The following is an 18,053-nucleotide window of genomic DNA, read 5'->3' on the forward strand; positions in this document are numbered from 1 at the left end:
GAAAGTGTACACATCTCACGCATCTCACATATGACTAAATATAGCCCCACATTCATCAGACCAAGACACATACGCACACACACACACACACACACACACCCACACATACCCTGACAAATGCTCGTGCAAACACACTCACACATACAATATAATGTGCATATTATATTGTATAGTCAGAGACATCCATGCATGTCCACAATGTACCCACTCACAAAAAATGACTTGTTTCAAGCTTCTCTTTTCAAGCTTCTCTTGATCCACACCTTCATGTTTGAGGTGTGTGTCTGTTGACCTGGGTGCAGGCTACTCACAGTTGTGAGGCCATCACTGCACATCACTTCTACTCGAACACAGTGTGGTTCTCGCCAACCCACCGCGTGGATTCACACCAACAGATGTGACTCTAGCAGAAAACCGTATAGTATGGGCTTAACTCATCATTAACTCAGTATGGGCTTAACTCGTCAGTGCTAACTAAGCATAAAACTGCCTCATCTCCATGCACCTCCTCATCCACCCCTTACCTCATGCCACCCTACCCCAGGACACCTTACCCCACACCACCCTACCCCACTCTTTTAGTGCCACTGTTGCTGTCTGCTGCTGGAGTCCAACTCGGAGCACCGCCACTGCGACTCTTCCACATTCTGCTGTCTCGGTTCCGCCCTGTGGATGTTTAGTGGAGCTGGGCTTAGTGTGCCCTCATCCCGTCTTTCTGTGCTGGAGGTCTATCAGAGCACTTGTGGTATAATCCTCTAGCCCCTCTAGGGCTCCCCGCAGGCAAAGACACCCTGAACAGTGACCTTGCACTGCTAATGAAGTCATCTCTTCCCAGTGATGCTTCAGTCACTGCGGTAACAGCAGGGTCACACCCACCAACCCCCTGGCCTTTTGACGAGCACCAGTAGACAATGACTGTAGAGTCCCTGACAGAGAGAGCGAGAGAGATGTACTAATACCGTCATCGAGAGAGAGAGAGATGTACTAATACCGTCATCTTTATAGATTTGCAAAATATTGGTTTGTGCTCAGGGCATTCATATGCTGTGCTTGACATGCATGGATGTCATTCATCTTTAAAGTGATATTAAAAACACAGTGGCTGTTTGCTGTGTGACTGTGGTCTTATACAGCAAAGATCAAAGCCGGTGACCGAGTGGGTCAGGTACAATAAAAGTAATCAAAAGCCAACCAAAGACAGTGTAACCTCACTTCCAAAGAGGAACCAAGAGAAAGAGTAAATAACGTTCCCTCATTCTAGGATACTCTCTCCTCCTTCTCCGCTGGGATGCAAGCTTATGTGTTAAAATAATCATGTTCTTTCATTTATTTCTAACCCCCCATACCCTCCCTTCCCCCAGGGGACACATGCCCCAGTTTGAAATAAATCACAGTGCAGCAGAACGTCTAAAGATACTCCATCGACCACCACTGTTCCTGCAGGAACTGTTCGAGATCAATGCCTTTCAAAATCACTCTGTGTACCAGTATAATGCGCTGGTGATATTTCTTCACACACACACACACACACACGCAGAGAGAGAGAGGTGGATCTGTACTAATACGCAACCCGACCCAGATAACACAGGCTCTCCATCATGATTTCACATTTCTATTGTGTGCTCTTAGCAGTTGTTTTACATTCGTGGCTGGAGTTCTGTGAATAGCTGCTTAAGGCAGTAAGTCGACGATTGCGACCCTTTTTTGGTGAGGGATGGAGAAACCCATCAGTTTTTGTCCAGACTGCATTACTGATCACCACCCTCTGGGCCTACTGTGCTGGTCAATTATAGCTACTGGTCTGTTACAGGAACAGACAGTGAATGGTTGGTTGTATCACAACTACGTAATTCAAATAAATGGTTCTATGTGCTGAATAGATTCTGAAATACCTTTCTAAAGCAAGCATTTCCAGAATTGCCTGTCAGTTGGCTTTTAAATATGACATTTAACCTGTGACCTCTACATTGATTTTGCACCAACTAAAGTCCTTATTGATTGATTTGGATTGATAAACGTGCAGAGGACAAACCAGTTGTAGAACAGTCCCACACATCTGTTTGGGACATCAATTGTTTTCATGTCAGAAAGACTGACACAAGGTTCTAGAGGACGATGGACATCAGTTATGTCATATGCTGCTGCAGCGTTGTTTAGTGGATAGAGTCTCACACTGCTCTTACTAGTGTTGACTTACTGTGTCTGTAACTTATGTAATGACTGCTTATTGTTGTCAGCTGGGGCAATGTAGGTAGGGCTTCACATTAAGGGGGCATATTTATGCTTGTTTAATACCCTTTATAATCTACTGACATAAAACGCGGCTGCAGGTGGAGAGAGTGGGTTATATCTCACTGGAGATTAATCACTGTTTAACAATGCCCAAATGCACAGAGCTCAGTGCCTGTTGGTTCTCGTTATTTTGATTCAGCATTCCGTCTAGTTGTGTTCAAAATGCCTCTGGGTTCAAAAGGCAGGGTCTCCATTTAAAAAAACAAAAAAACAAACCATTATCACACATTTTAGAAGGATTGATTAGGTATTATGGCATGCTTCATAATGCAGCAGCTGTGTTTTTTGTTTTTTTTTAAGCTTGTGGCTTTCAGTTTTTTTCTCATTAGGCATACTCACTATAGACCCAGTCTCAACTGTCCTGTTAGTCTTTGCTCTCATAGGCTGTTGGTGACGTCGTGGATATATGGCGTGCAAAGTGTGGCCAGCAAGTTTGAAGTCGACCCACATGAGGCTGAGAAATCCAAATAAATAATAGAGGAATAATCAAACCCCATGCCTTCTGAAAATCGGCTATTTTGGTCTTTCAGTGAGAAACCAAAGGCACTAGGGAACTGGCCAGCAGTAATTACCTGGAATGTTAAGTTAGTGGTGACAGGGGAATCTTTTGAGTATGCGCAAGTGCCTTCAAATGAGGACACACTAAATGCTGTAGTCTGCAAAAGTCTGAACTGCCTTGTTCCAACATCAGTGAAGCTGAATGCGTAGGACCCATGGCACACTAGCCTGCACACCAGGGAGCTTATTTGGGGCCGAAAGAAAACATTTGTATGGCTAGACCAGTCCTGACCTAGCAAAGAGGCATTCAACCAGCCTGGAGGCTAGAAGCCTCAGCAACAATCAGGAGCTGTAGATAACTGAAGCTCAGGCAGCATTGTTAGCGGGGCCGCACACAGCGCCTGTCCATCAGAGACCTCTGACCGGAGCGTTGAGCAAGGGAGGGGTAACGGAGCATTAAAGCATTGCTTCCTTAATGAACATAATGGTCGTCGGTCCAGAGCCTTTTTGGCCTCACAGTACAACCCTCAGTCGTATTGATTTGTTCACAATTATGTTATTTGTCATCCACAGTTTAGGAAATCACATTGCAGGCGTTTTCATTTCAGCGCTATTAGCAGAGGTGGTAATCACGGTGAGGTATTGGATCGAGGCGTAGAGGGAAGGAGAGAGATGGGACTTCCAATTCCCAGAGCAGATTTAGAACGCACCTCAGGTGTTTTTCCATTCTTTCTTTCTTTGCTTTCTTCTTCCCTCCCTCCCTTCCCTTTCACTCTTGCTCTCTCCGTCTCTCTCTTGCGCTCCTGCTTCTCTCACTTTGTCTCCTTTTCCCCTCTCCCTCTGTCATCATTGCCAGAGCCACTGCTCTGTGTGTCATTTCCCAGCAGAGGCAGCATGCTGAGACGGACAGCTTAAATCACTGTCAGAAACCCACACATACACACACAAACAAGCACGCGCACATACACGCGCGCGCGCGCGCACACAGTTTTTCTTTCTTCCTCTCATGCATTCCATCTAGCTTTCATGCACACATGCGTGCGTGTGCGCGCGCGCACACACAAACGTGCACACGCTCATTCCGGCAAGGACAGGGAGGGACGGATCAGTATTTTCATCCATGGGATATGGAAATAAACGTTGGCCAAGCATGGCAGCGCTTGGACTTAGCAAGCTCTTGCCGCCAAAAGCGCAGTGGAATGGAGACACAAATGCAGCCCTCCCGCTTTCCAGCACGCTCCGAGAGCACGCGGACAGCATCGGCCTTCGCCGCACATGCTGTGCTGCATGGCTCAGTGCGCCAGTGATGGGGAACCCCTATGGGAATTCCGTGTGAAGGATGCTAACATGGGCTGCACGTGCGGGATTGTCCGTATATTTAGATTTAGACAGATTCATTCATCTTAACAAAATAAAAAATGTACACAGATGAATAGAATCCAAAGGGCAAATCCAAATACTCATATGACAGAATGGGCACCGAAAATAATGATTAGCCAGAACAGCGGCTCAGCAATGTATGAATGAACAAGACTTGACACTGAGGAGTTAGTGAGATGACCTTAAAAAATGCAGGTGAGCATAGGTAATAGACTCAGGTGTAAGAAACACTAATCAAAACTGGGGAGAGTGTGACCTCCTCAGGCATGGAGAAGGATCACTGGGACCATCTGTCACTGTGTGTTTATATTATTTACAAAACCTATATAGGTCCTTTTACAACTGCTTTTTATATCTTAGTATAGCTGCTTTTACAATTACGTGCAGGTGTATAGGTGTACAGTTGCATAACATTTTTTTGTTAGTTTATGTGCAATGTACTGAATCACAAAGACTTGACTGAAAAGCACTGCTACTAATCAAACGCAAACCACTGCAGTATAGGGCATCTGTCTCTTTAGAGTTAGTGACCTGGGGCAGAGGATTGATGTCTCCATATCTCAGACGCGCTAAGATTGTTAATGACACAATCTCCTGCTTACTGAGGGAAAAACACGCTGCGTGTCTGCAGAGAAATCTCTATTTGACAAATGTTCTAGGGTTGCCAGTATGCCTGAGAGTGCTTGGATCCTCCCCAGTAATGCTCTGCTGCTTTATTGAGCTCAACAGAACATGGAAGTGTATTTATTGCTCAGTGGTTTAATGCCACATCATCCAGGGCCAGCAAACCTTTCAGCCCTCTGAGATTCCAGATTTTAGTTTCAGGACAATTGCTGCAGGACAGGACAGGACAAGAGCTGGAAAAAGAAGGAAGAAATTAAATTACAGACCAAGACAAAGTAGGCACAAACTATGGACTAAGACATCCATAGTTATTGTCTGTGTGCACTGTTGTATAGCTATACATATGTGCAGAAAGAAATCAAATAAGATAACAAAAAAAGTGTAGATTCATGTGGCATGTGGTTAAAACTGTAAATATAAAAAGTATATGCAGGCCCATGAGTGTAATCTTTTCAAGTTGAACATTGGCAGTAGTATTTGGTGGTCTTTTGGGTGTAGTAATAATGATCCAGTTGCTTGAAGTTAAGTTCTCCAGGAACTGAGGGAAAGAAAGTGGTTTTGGTCATTTAGTAGTGTGTAATGTCTAAGAAGGTAGGGATTGTGTGCGGTGGTGTGTTGGCTTAGAGGAGTATGGGAAGAGATTTGTTGCCACTTTTTTCATACATTTGATATAAAGGGAGGTCGCATCCAATCATTCTTGTTCACATTCCAATCAAGTTTCTCCTTTGTGTGAGAGTTTTGAGTCTGTCATACCAGACAGATAAAGCCAGAATGCTTTAAGTGATTGCAGAATTGAACTTAAGTAGCAGATGCTGCTTAACTGGGAAATCTAGCCTCTGTTGGGCCTTAATGATGTTTTCAGTATTCTAATGCCATTTTAATAAATTGGTTAGTATCCTCTCACCACCAGTTTAGTAGAAACCTATCTTGAACCTACTATACTATAAACTGAAGGCACAGCATCTTATACAGACTACAGATTCTAGCACTATCTATTGGCATGCACATGCCAGCCACCATCTACCCGCTTCTCCATGTCAGTTGTGGTCCACAGGAGCACTGCTAAGCGGATATTATTTGGTTTGCGGACCATTCTCACCACAGTGATGATGGCAGTGACATGTCTGAGACACTGCAGGAATTCAAGTGCTCTGCACCCAAAAATATCCAGCCAGCAGTGATCCTGTGGTCAGACACTGACTTGTGTTGGAGAGGTGGAGGACGGCTAGCACAAACTACGTGTGGCACAGATGGGCTCCAGTATAATTGTAAATGTGCATGGTGTTTCTTGTAAAGAAGGGGGTGAATGCATGTTCCAAGTCCATAATTCTTATTGGCTGATTAGCGATTCTGACGGGATTCTTGTGATTTGTAATTTCTAAAAGTGTATTGTCATTCCATTTGCTTTTGAGGATGAGATTGCTGTCCTTACACCATTTTACAGCATGGGCCAGTTCCTGTGGGTAAGACTGTCTGAAATTAGTCAGATTATCATTAGGCTTTGAAACTCTTTTGAACTAATTTGACTAGGGGATCCGTTCGTGAACAGAGGGAAGATAAGGAGGAGAGAGGACACCTCAGGGTTGCACAGTGCTGAGGCACAGGACTTGAGAGCTTGTATCATTCACCTTGACTGCCTGGGTTCTACAAAGTCTTGTATCCAGTAGCACAAGGTCAAGTTCACCTTCATGTCCTGAAGTCTAAAACTATACTAAATGCAGGAGAAAAGTCAATGAAGAGAATGCACATTTAGGTGATGACTCTTCAACACATTCATGTGTGTCCCAAATTGACAGTATATGGGGACATAATCTACATTTTGTGGCATAACCTGTCTAAAACTGTGAAATGAGTTAGTACAGATCTGGACGAAACATTGAACAAGAGATTACAAGAGTAAGGCCATTCTTAATATATAACCAGACATTCAACTCCAGAACTTATATCCATCTCCCTGTCCATGCATGCATTCATTCATTCATTCATTCATTCATTCATTCATTCATTCATTCATTCATTCATTTGTCTCTACCAGGAACCTAATGAAAATTTTATGAGTAGTAATAATCACCAGGGCAGACATGTAAGTTATGTGGGATGAGGTAAGTGAAGCTGCGCTCCTCCTTTCAGAGCCAAAGGCAGCAGTGAGACTTTGAGATAACATCAGGTGTCATGACTGCAGTGTTTGCTGGTACTGCTCACAGAGGGTCACACAGATCCTAACCAAGACTCCAGTTCTACAGGCTCGCTAGAGGCCTTCAAAAAGAGACATTCAGAAAGAAAAGGCCTTTCAAGGGCACTGTGTGGGCTTGGCATTGCTCTTCGACTGAGATGTATAAATTGGCGAGATGGTTCATGGAGGGGGAAAAATAAGTCGCTTCTCTTCATTCGGGCTTAAGCCTGAGCACTATCATATGCTCAGAGCTCTCTTTCCTACACCACAAAAACACTGGGCTTATTAGCTATCAGTTTGATAAGTCTATTTAATGAACAGACCCTAAACCCACACTGTAGACTATTTCCTGGGACCTGCCAAATTTGTTGTATGTGGAGGTGTAAATGAAAATATGCATGAGGAGGTTGTTGTAATGTTTTAGATGAAGTTCAAATGACATTTCGCAGGAAATCCCATGAAACAATAACAAAGATTATTTAACAGAAGTTATTTTACTATATAATCAGTTCAGTGTTATTCCAGTGTGTCACAGAGAGCTGTGGTGCTATGATGGTGCTCTGACTTAAGACCGAGTGTGGGCAAGAGGATATTTTCTCTCCAGAAACCATCAAGCCAATGTCAATGAATACTGTCCTTGAAACTAATGCAGGACTGTCCCCTCTTGGAGCTGATCTGACTTTTAAATGTAATAACTTTAATATATGGTACATGATTTAATGGAGCACAGACCCAAATCGGATGAGATATAATTGCCAAACTTAAAACATAAATAATCATAAATAGCTCCTTGCAGCCCTGCTTCAGATCCTGTGCATTGGAGAGAGCTTTGCACCCTGCCTCTAAATAGGAGAGGAAAGTCACTAAATGGTAATGATGAAGAGCTTCACAGGGGACCAGTACCGTGCTCTCCAGTGACAGGTGTGAAAGACGAACACGAGAAACACCTAGGAAACGTGGCCGTATAGCCTTGCGCCGTTCACCCTACGCCCCTGAGCCTGAGTTTTAGGGAATCATTTCATTAAACTGTTTATCTGAGAATTCGTGGTAAAATGCGGCTCAGGTTAACAGACAACTGTAGCGCTTGTGGTTAGAATTATAGACAAGCTTATGTGCTTTCATCCTGCGTCACTACATCTCTGTGGTTGTTTGATTCACTAAAATAAAATTGCAGAGCTGTATTCAAATCACGTTCACCACTCTGTGCAATCCTCTGAAGTGTTGCTGCCTGTCCAAGATATATAGTTGTGGAATCTATTCCAGCCTCAGAGAAAAGCCATAGTGATCTCCCAGTGATTATATTTGCTCTTTGCTTTGCCTGAGAGGATTTGTGTAAAAAAAAAAAAAAAAAAATCTCCTCAATAATCTCGTAGTTCCTGTGTTTCAGTTCCTTACAAAGTCTCACTCAAAAAAAGATTAGAAATGGGAGACTTTAGATGTGTTTTTTCTAGGATTAAGTCAGTCAGTTAAGAAAGTCGAATGGAAGTGGAAGTGGACTAAGGTAAAACTGAAGGGGAGTCGAAGATCAGAGTAGAAGAGGCTAAATCTTCCCAATTTTGAATTTTAAATTGTTGTTTGAATTCGTATAGGTGACCATATATTTATATCTCCACCACCATATTATTTTTAGATTTGTCATCTTGAAAACACTGTAATAATAGGAAACCCAGCACACTTGTTCTCTTAGCTGGTGAGCTCCTGGAAAACTACGGTTTAAGCAGGTGTTTGTTCAGGGTGCCTTACTTGCTGATTTACAGCATATGAAACAGGGGCATTCAATTAAAATTCAAAATTATTTATACAGCGCTTTTTACAACAAATGTCACAAAGCAGCTTAACAAATGTCCAAGACTCAAAGGGGGGCCATCCTCCTCTGGCTTACAATGGACACCACAATAACAACAGTTTAAAGAGATAAATAAATAGAATACTTGTCCTGGAGTCAAACATAGTTCGCTGATTTGGTGACTGGTTAATTACCTTGTTTGGAAAGTGGTTTGCTGGATTTTGTCATAGCTGACAAATTTACAGTGTCGGGCCTGGTTAAGAGCATTGAGAATGAGGAACAGGTCTTGTAGTGGGACATAATTGAAGAACAGCAATGTGGTGCCTTGGTATGCCACACAACAACCCAACAAAAAGTCTACTATGTCAGATTTATTTTGTATTTTTTTGCATACTCTGATATCTCCTATGAGGCATTACCTGACATTGAACAACAGGATGACGGTGCTCTCAGGTGTGTGTATGCACAAAAATGGCAAAGAGAGACAGATGTGGAACAATGAAAGAGGGGAAATGTTCATTGTGCTATGCTTTTTGGACTTTTCATCAAGAGAGTAGCAGGACAGAGTTGGCGAGAAATAACGAAGAAACCCGGTGCATAGCTAGTTATGCTAAGTTATCATTCCCCAATAGCAGAGCCCATAGTGTCCTCTTCACGACAACCCAATCATTTTTGTGCCACAATAATTTGTTATTTTTCTTTTCCGAAGACAAAACAGTGACATACAAAACACTTATGTAGCCATAATCAACAATCAGTTGACCCTCCTCCCTGACAACCTATGAACTCAGACAAGGACTTTAACCATGATCAGTCAGTACCAAACATGTAGTGCGGCCAGTCTCACGGCAAGAATGTATGCCACTGCAATCGCCTAATCTAACATGGTGAAAGACAGAAATATTTTGTAGTCTGATCCTGGCATCAGAGGTGGGAAATCAGCAAATTGTGCTAGACTCCAGCCCTCCTGGACAGGAAGTGGGCACCCCAGTGTAGCACATCCAGAGCTGCTACCTATTACTCCTATGCTACTGACTTCCTCACGTGAACCCCAGTATTTTAGAAGCCCCCACGTCAGCTCAAAACCTGTGTACAGAGACCTTTCATAAAGGTTCAATCACGACCATTGAACTAACCAGCACACCAGTTTCAAGTTGCGCGACACACGTAAACACACCCTGCAGTGTCATTCTCATTTTTCACACACCTCCCTTCTTTTTCTTCTTGCCGTTCATCGTCCCCTATTGGCCCCTTCTATGTTCTATGGCTCTATAACTCCCTTTAGCTATTAATCTTTCCCTTCCCCCCTCTCACCCTTATTTTCTGCTCATACAATTTCTTCTTTTTTCGTATCTCCAGTCCACCCTCCCTCCTCATTCACATCTTGCCAGTATGTCTCCTTGTCCCTTGTCCCATACGACCTCATTTCAGTGCAGTTATTACCTCAGATTTTGGTTGATATGATGTTGAACTTTGATTTAAATCAGTTTTTTGCCAATTAGTTCACGATTATGAAGTGTGCGTGAGATGACTTTCCAATACCATTTCTTGAGCTAACTTCACATTGAAAGATGTTGACGAAAACATGGGATGGTGTATATGCAGCCAAGTTTTAACCAATTTTAGTGTTTGCGCACAGGTACATGCTTGGGAATGCAGACAATGCGCACACACACAAACATACATAAACACATACTCATGTGGGCATGTTTGTATTCCTGATTTTGGGTTTTCTGTATGTAAATGCATGCATATGTCAGTACAGGTCAACCTGCTCCTGGGGCCAGCAGCAAACATCTCTGGTAGTGATAAACAATCATATTACAGCTCATAGAAAAATGCAGGTCATAATACAGTAGACACAGCAACCAAAGCTAAAGATGATAATCCAGAGAGAGAGAGAGAGAGAGAAATGTACTCATATTCCATACAACAGCTGATTTTGTTTAGCTTGTTCATAATTTCATTTTAATGTGCCATCTCAAAAAAAGTCACAAGAAAAGTACCTGTGAATGAAAAATCCCAGCTGCTCTTTATCCCCACCTATGTATCCCCTTGGCATATCATAACAGTGCTCGCAATTGTAAATACCATTTTGTGCTGTGGAGAAGAGCACTTTTCTTATACAAAGTTTGTTCTTTTTTTCCATGTCGAAAAAGCTCTCTGCATGCCCTGTCTCTGTGAAATGATCGAGATTGTCGAATTGCTCCAGATAGGGATAATAGATTAAAACATGGTGGATTTTCTTCATAGCTCTTTTTTAATTGTTAATAGTCTTTTGATAATTTGTGATGCATGACAGATGGGAAAATGATTCTGCTTTTTGGCTGGCGTTTTAGCGAGTTTGTGAGAGAGAGTGTGAATGAGTGGCTCCTTGGTAAGCGAGGATTAATTCAGCCTAAACTCTGCTGTAATTACCGCCTATTGTTGTTCTGTCCAGGCGAGTGCAGACGCAGGGCTTGGGTACGTTTACTTCCATAAAAACTGTCAGGGAAGGAGTCCACTTTCATTTTTGTTTATCTATTGTAATCCTTTGAAAAGCATCAAATAAACACACCTTATTTATTATTATTCTCATACAGTTATGTGCTAGTGTCATGCTGGGTGATACATCTGTGTATATTTGTATATTAGATTTTAAATGTTTTATGACGCATCAAAAGTCAAGTGGTTGTAATCTCCATCAGAATCTTTTCCATGACATTTTGAAAGACCAGTGAGTCCTTATTGTCCATTAAACCAGAACCTTTTGGACTTTAGCGGTGTGTCACGGTCTTCACCAGATGTATATTTAACTTAACTTTAGCAAACTTTCAAACAGAACCACAGAAATGGGTCGCTTATGACTCCTGCTGTTCCCAAAGCGGGTTTTGGCAAGTCCAAATGAAATAATTTTGCATTTGCACTTACCTTGTGTGCAAAGTTACAGCAGCAACAGATGACCTGTGCCCCCACACGCCATCACTGAAAAAGGGCAACAGAGATTGTTGTTTTATTCATATTGCCCCTTTTATATCAGTACAAAATGATATTTTATGAGACCAGATTTAGCAGGATAAATACTATTGAAATGTTGTCCTTGTGTTATGCACTGAGGGCATTTATAGGTGGGGACAAAGAGGGCACGTTCATTCCTTATTCTGTTGCTCATTCCTGCTTACATGAAGCTCCATAGAAGAGGAAACGTGGGATATTTCATAAGTGATATTCTAGAAACAGCCTTATTACCAAGTCACTATTAAATAGGCAGTTTTAAAGGAATAGTTTGCCTGAAGTTGCTGATGTTGCTTAATGCTTAATTAAAATGAGTAGGATTACCATGATCTTATTTGCATAATGCTAATTAGCAAGTGCTAGCTTTTATTTATTATTTCATTGACAATTTGGTCAAACTGTCCTTTTTAAAATGCAGAGAATAATACAAAAAATATAATACAATGAAAATGTAAGGAACATTACAATATATTCAGTAACTTTTTCATCTGAGCTGTTAAAGAAAATGGGCTGATATTGAGCGTAGAGTAGTTGTGCATTATCTCTTGCCCCCTGTGAACAGATTTCTAAAAGAGAAAGATCTGTGGTTTCACAAATGACTGTGCTGGTCACTCTAACCGCTAAGACATGGAGCATGTCACCCTCATAATCATTATCACACGAGGCAATTGCTCTTTCAGGGATACCCTGATGGAAACTACTTTCAAGACAGAATTGGACATGGCTTTACGGGAATGATTGGTGTTCCTAGATTTGAGTGTGTGTATCTGAGTGTGTGTGTGTGTGTGTGTGTGTGTGTGTGTGTGTGTGTGTGTGTGTGTGTGTGTGTGGCAGGGGGCAGGGATAGAGGGGTAGGCAGGCTCACCTGACACACATCATCTCCTTTGCTCTTCTCTTTATGGTGGCTGTCTATTAGGACCCCCAACCAATCTCTCACACACACACACACATACACCCAGCCCAGGTGGGCATGCTTTCTCACAGACTGTTGCCTTGCCAACAGCCTGTGTTTCATCACTGGTGCTGTCCCTGAGGACAAAAAGGGCATAATCCAGACATTCGTCACCCCCCTCTGGCAGATACATATCACTGCAGGTACAAGTGGATCTGAAATTTACGATTACATGTAGATCTGCGACATCCTACATACATCACCAGCAGATCTACTTTGTTTCAGTGATTACAGTACAGGGTGTAAGCACTACTCTGTCCCACTCCTGTTGCGTACATACATACAAATTTGTCAGAAAGGACTGGATTTCAGCATGAGCCCAGTAATTAGAGCCAGAGCTCACTGCTATGGGGGCTGCAGGGAATGCTCTTTGCTGGGGGTGCCTGTCATTATGTTTGATGTGCCCCTTAGTCTCTCAGTTTCTGTGTTGAACTGTGTTGAATCTTCTAATTTAAAAAATGCACAGAACTAAGGGGAGTGAATCTGGTTGGTCTGATCTGATTGGTCAGAATCTGATCTGATTGGTGTAAGCATAAATGGTTGTCTTGAATTTGAAACATGCCCTTCATTTCCCACATTATTTTTGCTATATTTGAGACACCCCGTCTGCGTTTCTTTCACATATTTCTGCCAGAACTGCTGGCAGTGGGAATGTGTGAGTGGACATCGCTGTGGCCCATCCTCACCACATGCCTCTCCCTTCTTTCAGGGCTGTTGGGAACAAACCAAGAAGCAGCAGCCCCAAAGGCCAGACTCCTGAGGAGAGTGGCCGCCGCACAGACGCCAACTCCTCTGTGTCAGACCTGGCTAACTCCGTCACGAGCGACATGCTGATGGTAAGAGGGCAAAGTGTGTGTGCTTGTGTGTGTGTGTGTGTGTGTGTGTGTGTGTGTGTGTGTGTGTGTGTGTGTGTATGTGCAAGCATATTTTGTGCTTCATCTAATCCAATCTTCCTTCTCTTACTTCTCTCTTTACCCACAATGCCCTAGGTCACCACTGCTTCTGAGTGGGGCATAACTTTTAACCACACAGTGCACTAAGTACAGGGTGTAAGCACTACTCTCTCCCACTCCTGTTGCGTACATACATACAAATTTGTCAGAAAGGACTGGATTTCAGCATGAGCCCAGTAATTAGAGCCAGAGCTCACTGCTATGGGGGCTGCAGGGAATGCTCTTTGCTGGGGGTGCCTGTCATTACGTGGGTGGCTTGGCGCTCATTTCTTTTAAACAACCTCTGATGATAACTAATAATGGTGCTTCCACTCTGAGTGACTGCTAGAGGGACCTGTGGCAGGGATCTTGGACTGCCCCCAGAACTGGAGTCAGGACATCAGCCACTTATTAATTCAACCTCTTACGTGCTGGCAGGTTAGAAACCTGGGGGAAGAGACTTGTGTATTCTGAAATGAAATACTCCTGTGCAAGAAAGAGGGTTCTGTAAGGATTGGTTGCATGAGAGATATGATTGTAGCCCCTAATTGGAGTGCTGCTTCACACATAATTTCACTTTGATGAGGCCAAATTGTACCCTCTTCTCTTGTTTTTTTCTCCATGGTTATGTTGAGTGATTGAGCGGTGTGTCTTGTGGCAGACGTATCTTAGGAGATGTCTGTGAGTTTCTACTTTTTAACAGTCCTGAACAGAGGCGTAGAGAGTTTGTTTACTTCATTTATGTAACAGAAACAAAGTGTAAAATCAGATTTTAACCCCTTTTTTTCTCTCTCTCTCGCTTTCACGTTCACTTTTGCTCTCACTCTCTCACTCTCTATCAGTTATCTCCTGGGTCTGAGGAAGAAGAGCACGAGGGCCCAGTGTGTGAGAAACTTGGCCGTATCCAGTTCAGCGTGGGCTACAGCTTCCAGGATTCCACACTCACAGTGAAGATTCTCAAAGGCCAGGATCTACCTGCAAAAGATTTCTCTGGAACCTCAGACCCTTTTGTCAAAATCTACCTATTACCAGACAAGAAGCACAAACTGGAGACCAAAGTCAAGAGAAAGAACCTTAACCCACACTGGAATGAAACCTTCCTGTTTGAAGGTGGGGAACAGTTATGCAGTTAAGATCAGTTATACTTGGACATGGCCCTATGTAATAAGGTGTTGTACTACAGAGCTGTGTTAGCAATTGGATTGTTCCCTCTGTAATCTATCTATCTATCTATCTATCTATCTATCTATCTATCTATCTATCTATCTATCTATCTCTCTCTCTCTCTCTCTCTCTCTCTCTATATATATATATATATATATATATATATATATATATATATATATATATATATATATATATATATATATATATATATATATATATATATATATATAAGTGATGTGTTACTGAAGTATTGTACTCTATTGATGATGCATAACTTAATATTTGTTTATGGTGTGTTATTTGTAATAAGTATACACTGTTAATTGATATAGGGATGTGATTTTGGGGTATATCTGTCTTCTAATCCAGCAAAAGACGTTTTTGTGTATGTCAAACAGTGAATACAAACTGAAACATGGATGTATGCCAGACTGGCCTAACTGCAGAACTTGTGCACAATCGTGTGTGCGCGCGTGCGTGTGTGCTTGTGTGTGTGTGTGTGTGTGTGTGTGCGTGCTTGTCAGATTGCAGTCTTCTTATATAGGGTTTTGTCTGATGATGAACCCCACGCTCTGTTAGTTTTCCTTGTTCTACATACGCGACTTATTTTGTGTGACTTATTTTGTCAATATACAGTTTACATAGGTATAAATGTATGTAATAGATGTGTACATGGGTATAAAATAAGTATTTGGGGTTAGTGGGTGTGGGAAGGGTATTAGAAATGGGAAGTTAATTTATTAAACATATCTTAAGTCTCTCTCTCTCTCTCACCCCCAGGTTTCCCTTATGAGAAGGTAGTACAGCGCACTCTGTACCTGCAGGTGTTGGATTATGATCGTTTTAGTAGGAATGATCCTATAGGAGAGGTCTCCATCCCACTGAACAAGATGGACCTGGCCCACATGCAGACATTCTGGAAGGAACTTAAACCATGCAGTGATGGCAGTGTGAGTGGCAAAGTGCACATGTGTTTTAGTGTGTGGGTATGTAAATGTCTGTGTGCCTGTGTATATAGAGAGAAAGCATATGTGGGTGAGTGTGTGAGAGCTAGGCAGAGAGAAAGAGAGAGAGCAGACCCATCTTTGTAAAGATAGTTAGTCTTTTTATGATGAAGTGCTTAATATAAATATAATGACAGTGTTGAAATTGTTCCAATAGCGAGAAATAAGTATAGTGCACGACCCTTAAGTGCAAAAGGGAAAAGGCTTGTACTAGCAGCGAGGTGAAGGACTCTGCGGAGTTCTTGGACGAAATGAGCATAATTGCACGGTAGCTTGAGGGGAACATGGTGCTTTTCATGCCCCAACCCCCCCCCCCATAAAGGCGCTCAAATCATGTACTGTCACCCACATCAGCGCCACTTGACGGAACAAGGAGAGCAGGAGGGAGATATAAACCATTGCAGTGGCAGGTCTGCACTGTTTGCCAGCGTTGCCCCACACTGGGCCTGGACTCACCAGGGGCCAGCTCCTGGCTAAAACACCCACACCAAGGTTAGCTGTAGCATCTGTTCCACTCCTGCTTTTCTGCAGAAGTTTATCCAGGCATCTATACTGGTGATGGTGACAACTTGATAGGCCAGTAAAGACGTAGCCTGCTTTACCCAAAAATGCGCGGGGACAAAAGTTTAGTTAAAGTGAGCAGAACGTAATAATATCAATTGGGCAAAGTTTCAAGTTAAAGACTTCAAATGAGTTCAAATTCAGTGAAATTGGCATACAGAGTAGTGCAAAAGAACAACGTTCACCTTCTCGTGGGCTTGCTGGTTCAACTCCCGATGATAATGCAGCAATCCGTGGCCAGGAGTTAAACGAAGCAAACTGGTACTGCTGTCTGGGTGGGAGGGATGACCTTACTATGCCCCCTGTCAATCACAGTGACACTAGTCAATCGTGGACATCTGTGTGCTCACACTTGCTGACAAGATCAGTTAGCACTTTCTTCCGAATGCGATCAACTGCTGTGTATTGCCTCAACTTGTAAAGATGTGGTTCTTGGCTTCATGTGTCTCTGAGGAAGCATGTGCTTGCTGCGCCCTCTGTGGTTGGTTGTTGTATGACAGAGAAGAGCTAGCTTGTGGGCGGGAATTAACCTTATTAACTAATGTTGGGTTGTGGGGTCCAGCTGGAATGAGTGCGTTTGCACCTTAACTTTGCCCACTAGGTCTTCCGTGGTTGTCAGTAGTGTCTGCCCCTTCCAGTAGCAGCTAGCTGCAGCTGTGGGAAGAATCTTTGCTGTTGTCTTCAGCTTTTCATTGCCTTTTGATTGTCTTCCCTTTTTTTGTGTGTGTAGGGGAGTAGGGGTGACCTGCTCGTCTCTCTGTGCTATAATCCCACGGCTAACATCATCACTGTCAACATCATAAAGGCACGCAATCTCAAAGCCATGGACATCGGAGGCACATCTGGTAGGTCTGCTCACCCTCGACTATTAATGGAAGGCAATGCTGGGCCCATTAAACAGGCCTTCAGTCCAAGGGCTAATGAACCAAAACAAACCTGTCTTCACATTTTACTGTAATACCACTGATCCAATTGCATGTTCTTGAGGTCGACATATTTCAAAATAAAAGCCAGTTAAAAAGAGACAGGGATGGATAAACTGCAGGAATGAATACAGCTATAGAACATGTCTGCTAGAACATCCCCAGTTAAAGTCTAACTTTTAGTGATGTTTGAGTCACAGGCTTCAAAACTATCTGCAAAGTATTAAGCACCTAAATATTGCCCAAAGCTTCTTTGCTAAACCGGACATTTACATGTTTTTTGTTTCGGTGCTCCGTAATGGCAAGAACAAGCAGGAGGGATTATGTGGTTTTCTTGACAGTTCATGTCAGTTCAAGCTCCTCACCAAATGCGTCATTGCTGATTCAGAGAGCAGTAGTAGAGGTCAGAGGAAGTGTCAGCGTTGAAACACCACAGCAGCTCGGCGCATGGCTTGGATAGCTCAAAGCTGACTGTAATGCATGTATCTGTATCTGCACCTCAGACCCCTACGTTAAAGTGTGGCTCATGCACAAAGACAAGCGCGTGGAGAAGAAGAAGACGGTAGTGATGAAGAGGTGCCTGAACCCCGTCTTTAACGAGTCCTTCCCCTTTGATGTCCCCGCTCATGTCCTGCGAGAGACCACCATTGTCATTACAGTTATGGACAAGGACAGGCTGAGTCGCAATGATGTCATAGGCAAGGTAGCGTGGGGAAGCTGGACTCTCACATACACTTTGCAAAAGGGGGCGGGGGGGCAGGGGTAGC

General features: G+C 42.9%; 1 protein-coding gene across 3 annotated transcripts in view; it reads left to right on the top strand.

The window, feature by feature from the left end:
- Positions 1-18,053, top strand: part of syt7b (synaptotagmin VIIb) — a 72,650-nt gene that overhangs the window by 50,899 nt on the left and 3,698 nt on the right. For all 3 annotated transcript variants that reach the window (XM_081710079.1, XM_081710080.1, XM_026997839.3), the window contains 5 exons: positions 13,409-13,535; positions 14,474-14,741; positions 15,579-15,748; positions 17,094-17,208; positions 17,790-17,989. In XM_081710079.1, the coding sequence (XP_081566205.1) occupies positions 13,409-13,535; positions 14,474-14,741; positions 15,579-15,748; positions 17,094-17,208; positions 17,790-17,989 (880 nt within the window). The remainder of the gene's footprint in view (positions 1-13,408; positions 13,536-14,473; positions 14,742-15,578; positions 15,749-17,093; positions 17,209-17,789; positions 17,990-18,053) is intronic.

This window comes from Electrophorus electricus, chromosome 3 (assembly GCF_041902795.1).
Source record: "Electrophorus electricus isolate QZ-2024a chromosome 3, ASM4190279v1, whole genome shotgun sequence".
NCBI lineage: Eukaryota > Metazoa > Chordata > Actinopteri > Gymnotiformes > Gymnotidae > Electrophorus > Electrophorus electricus.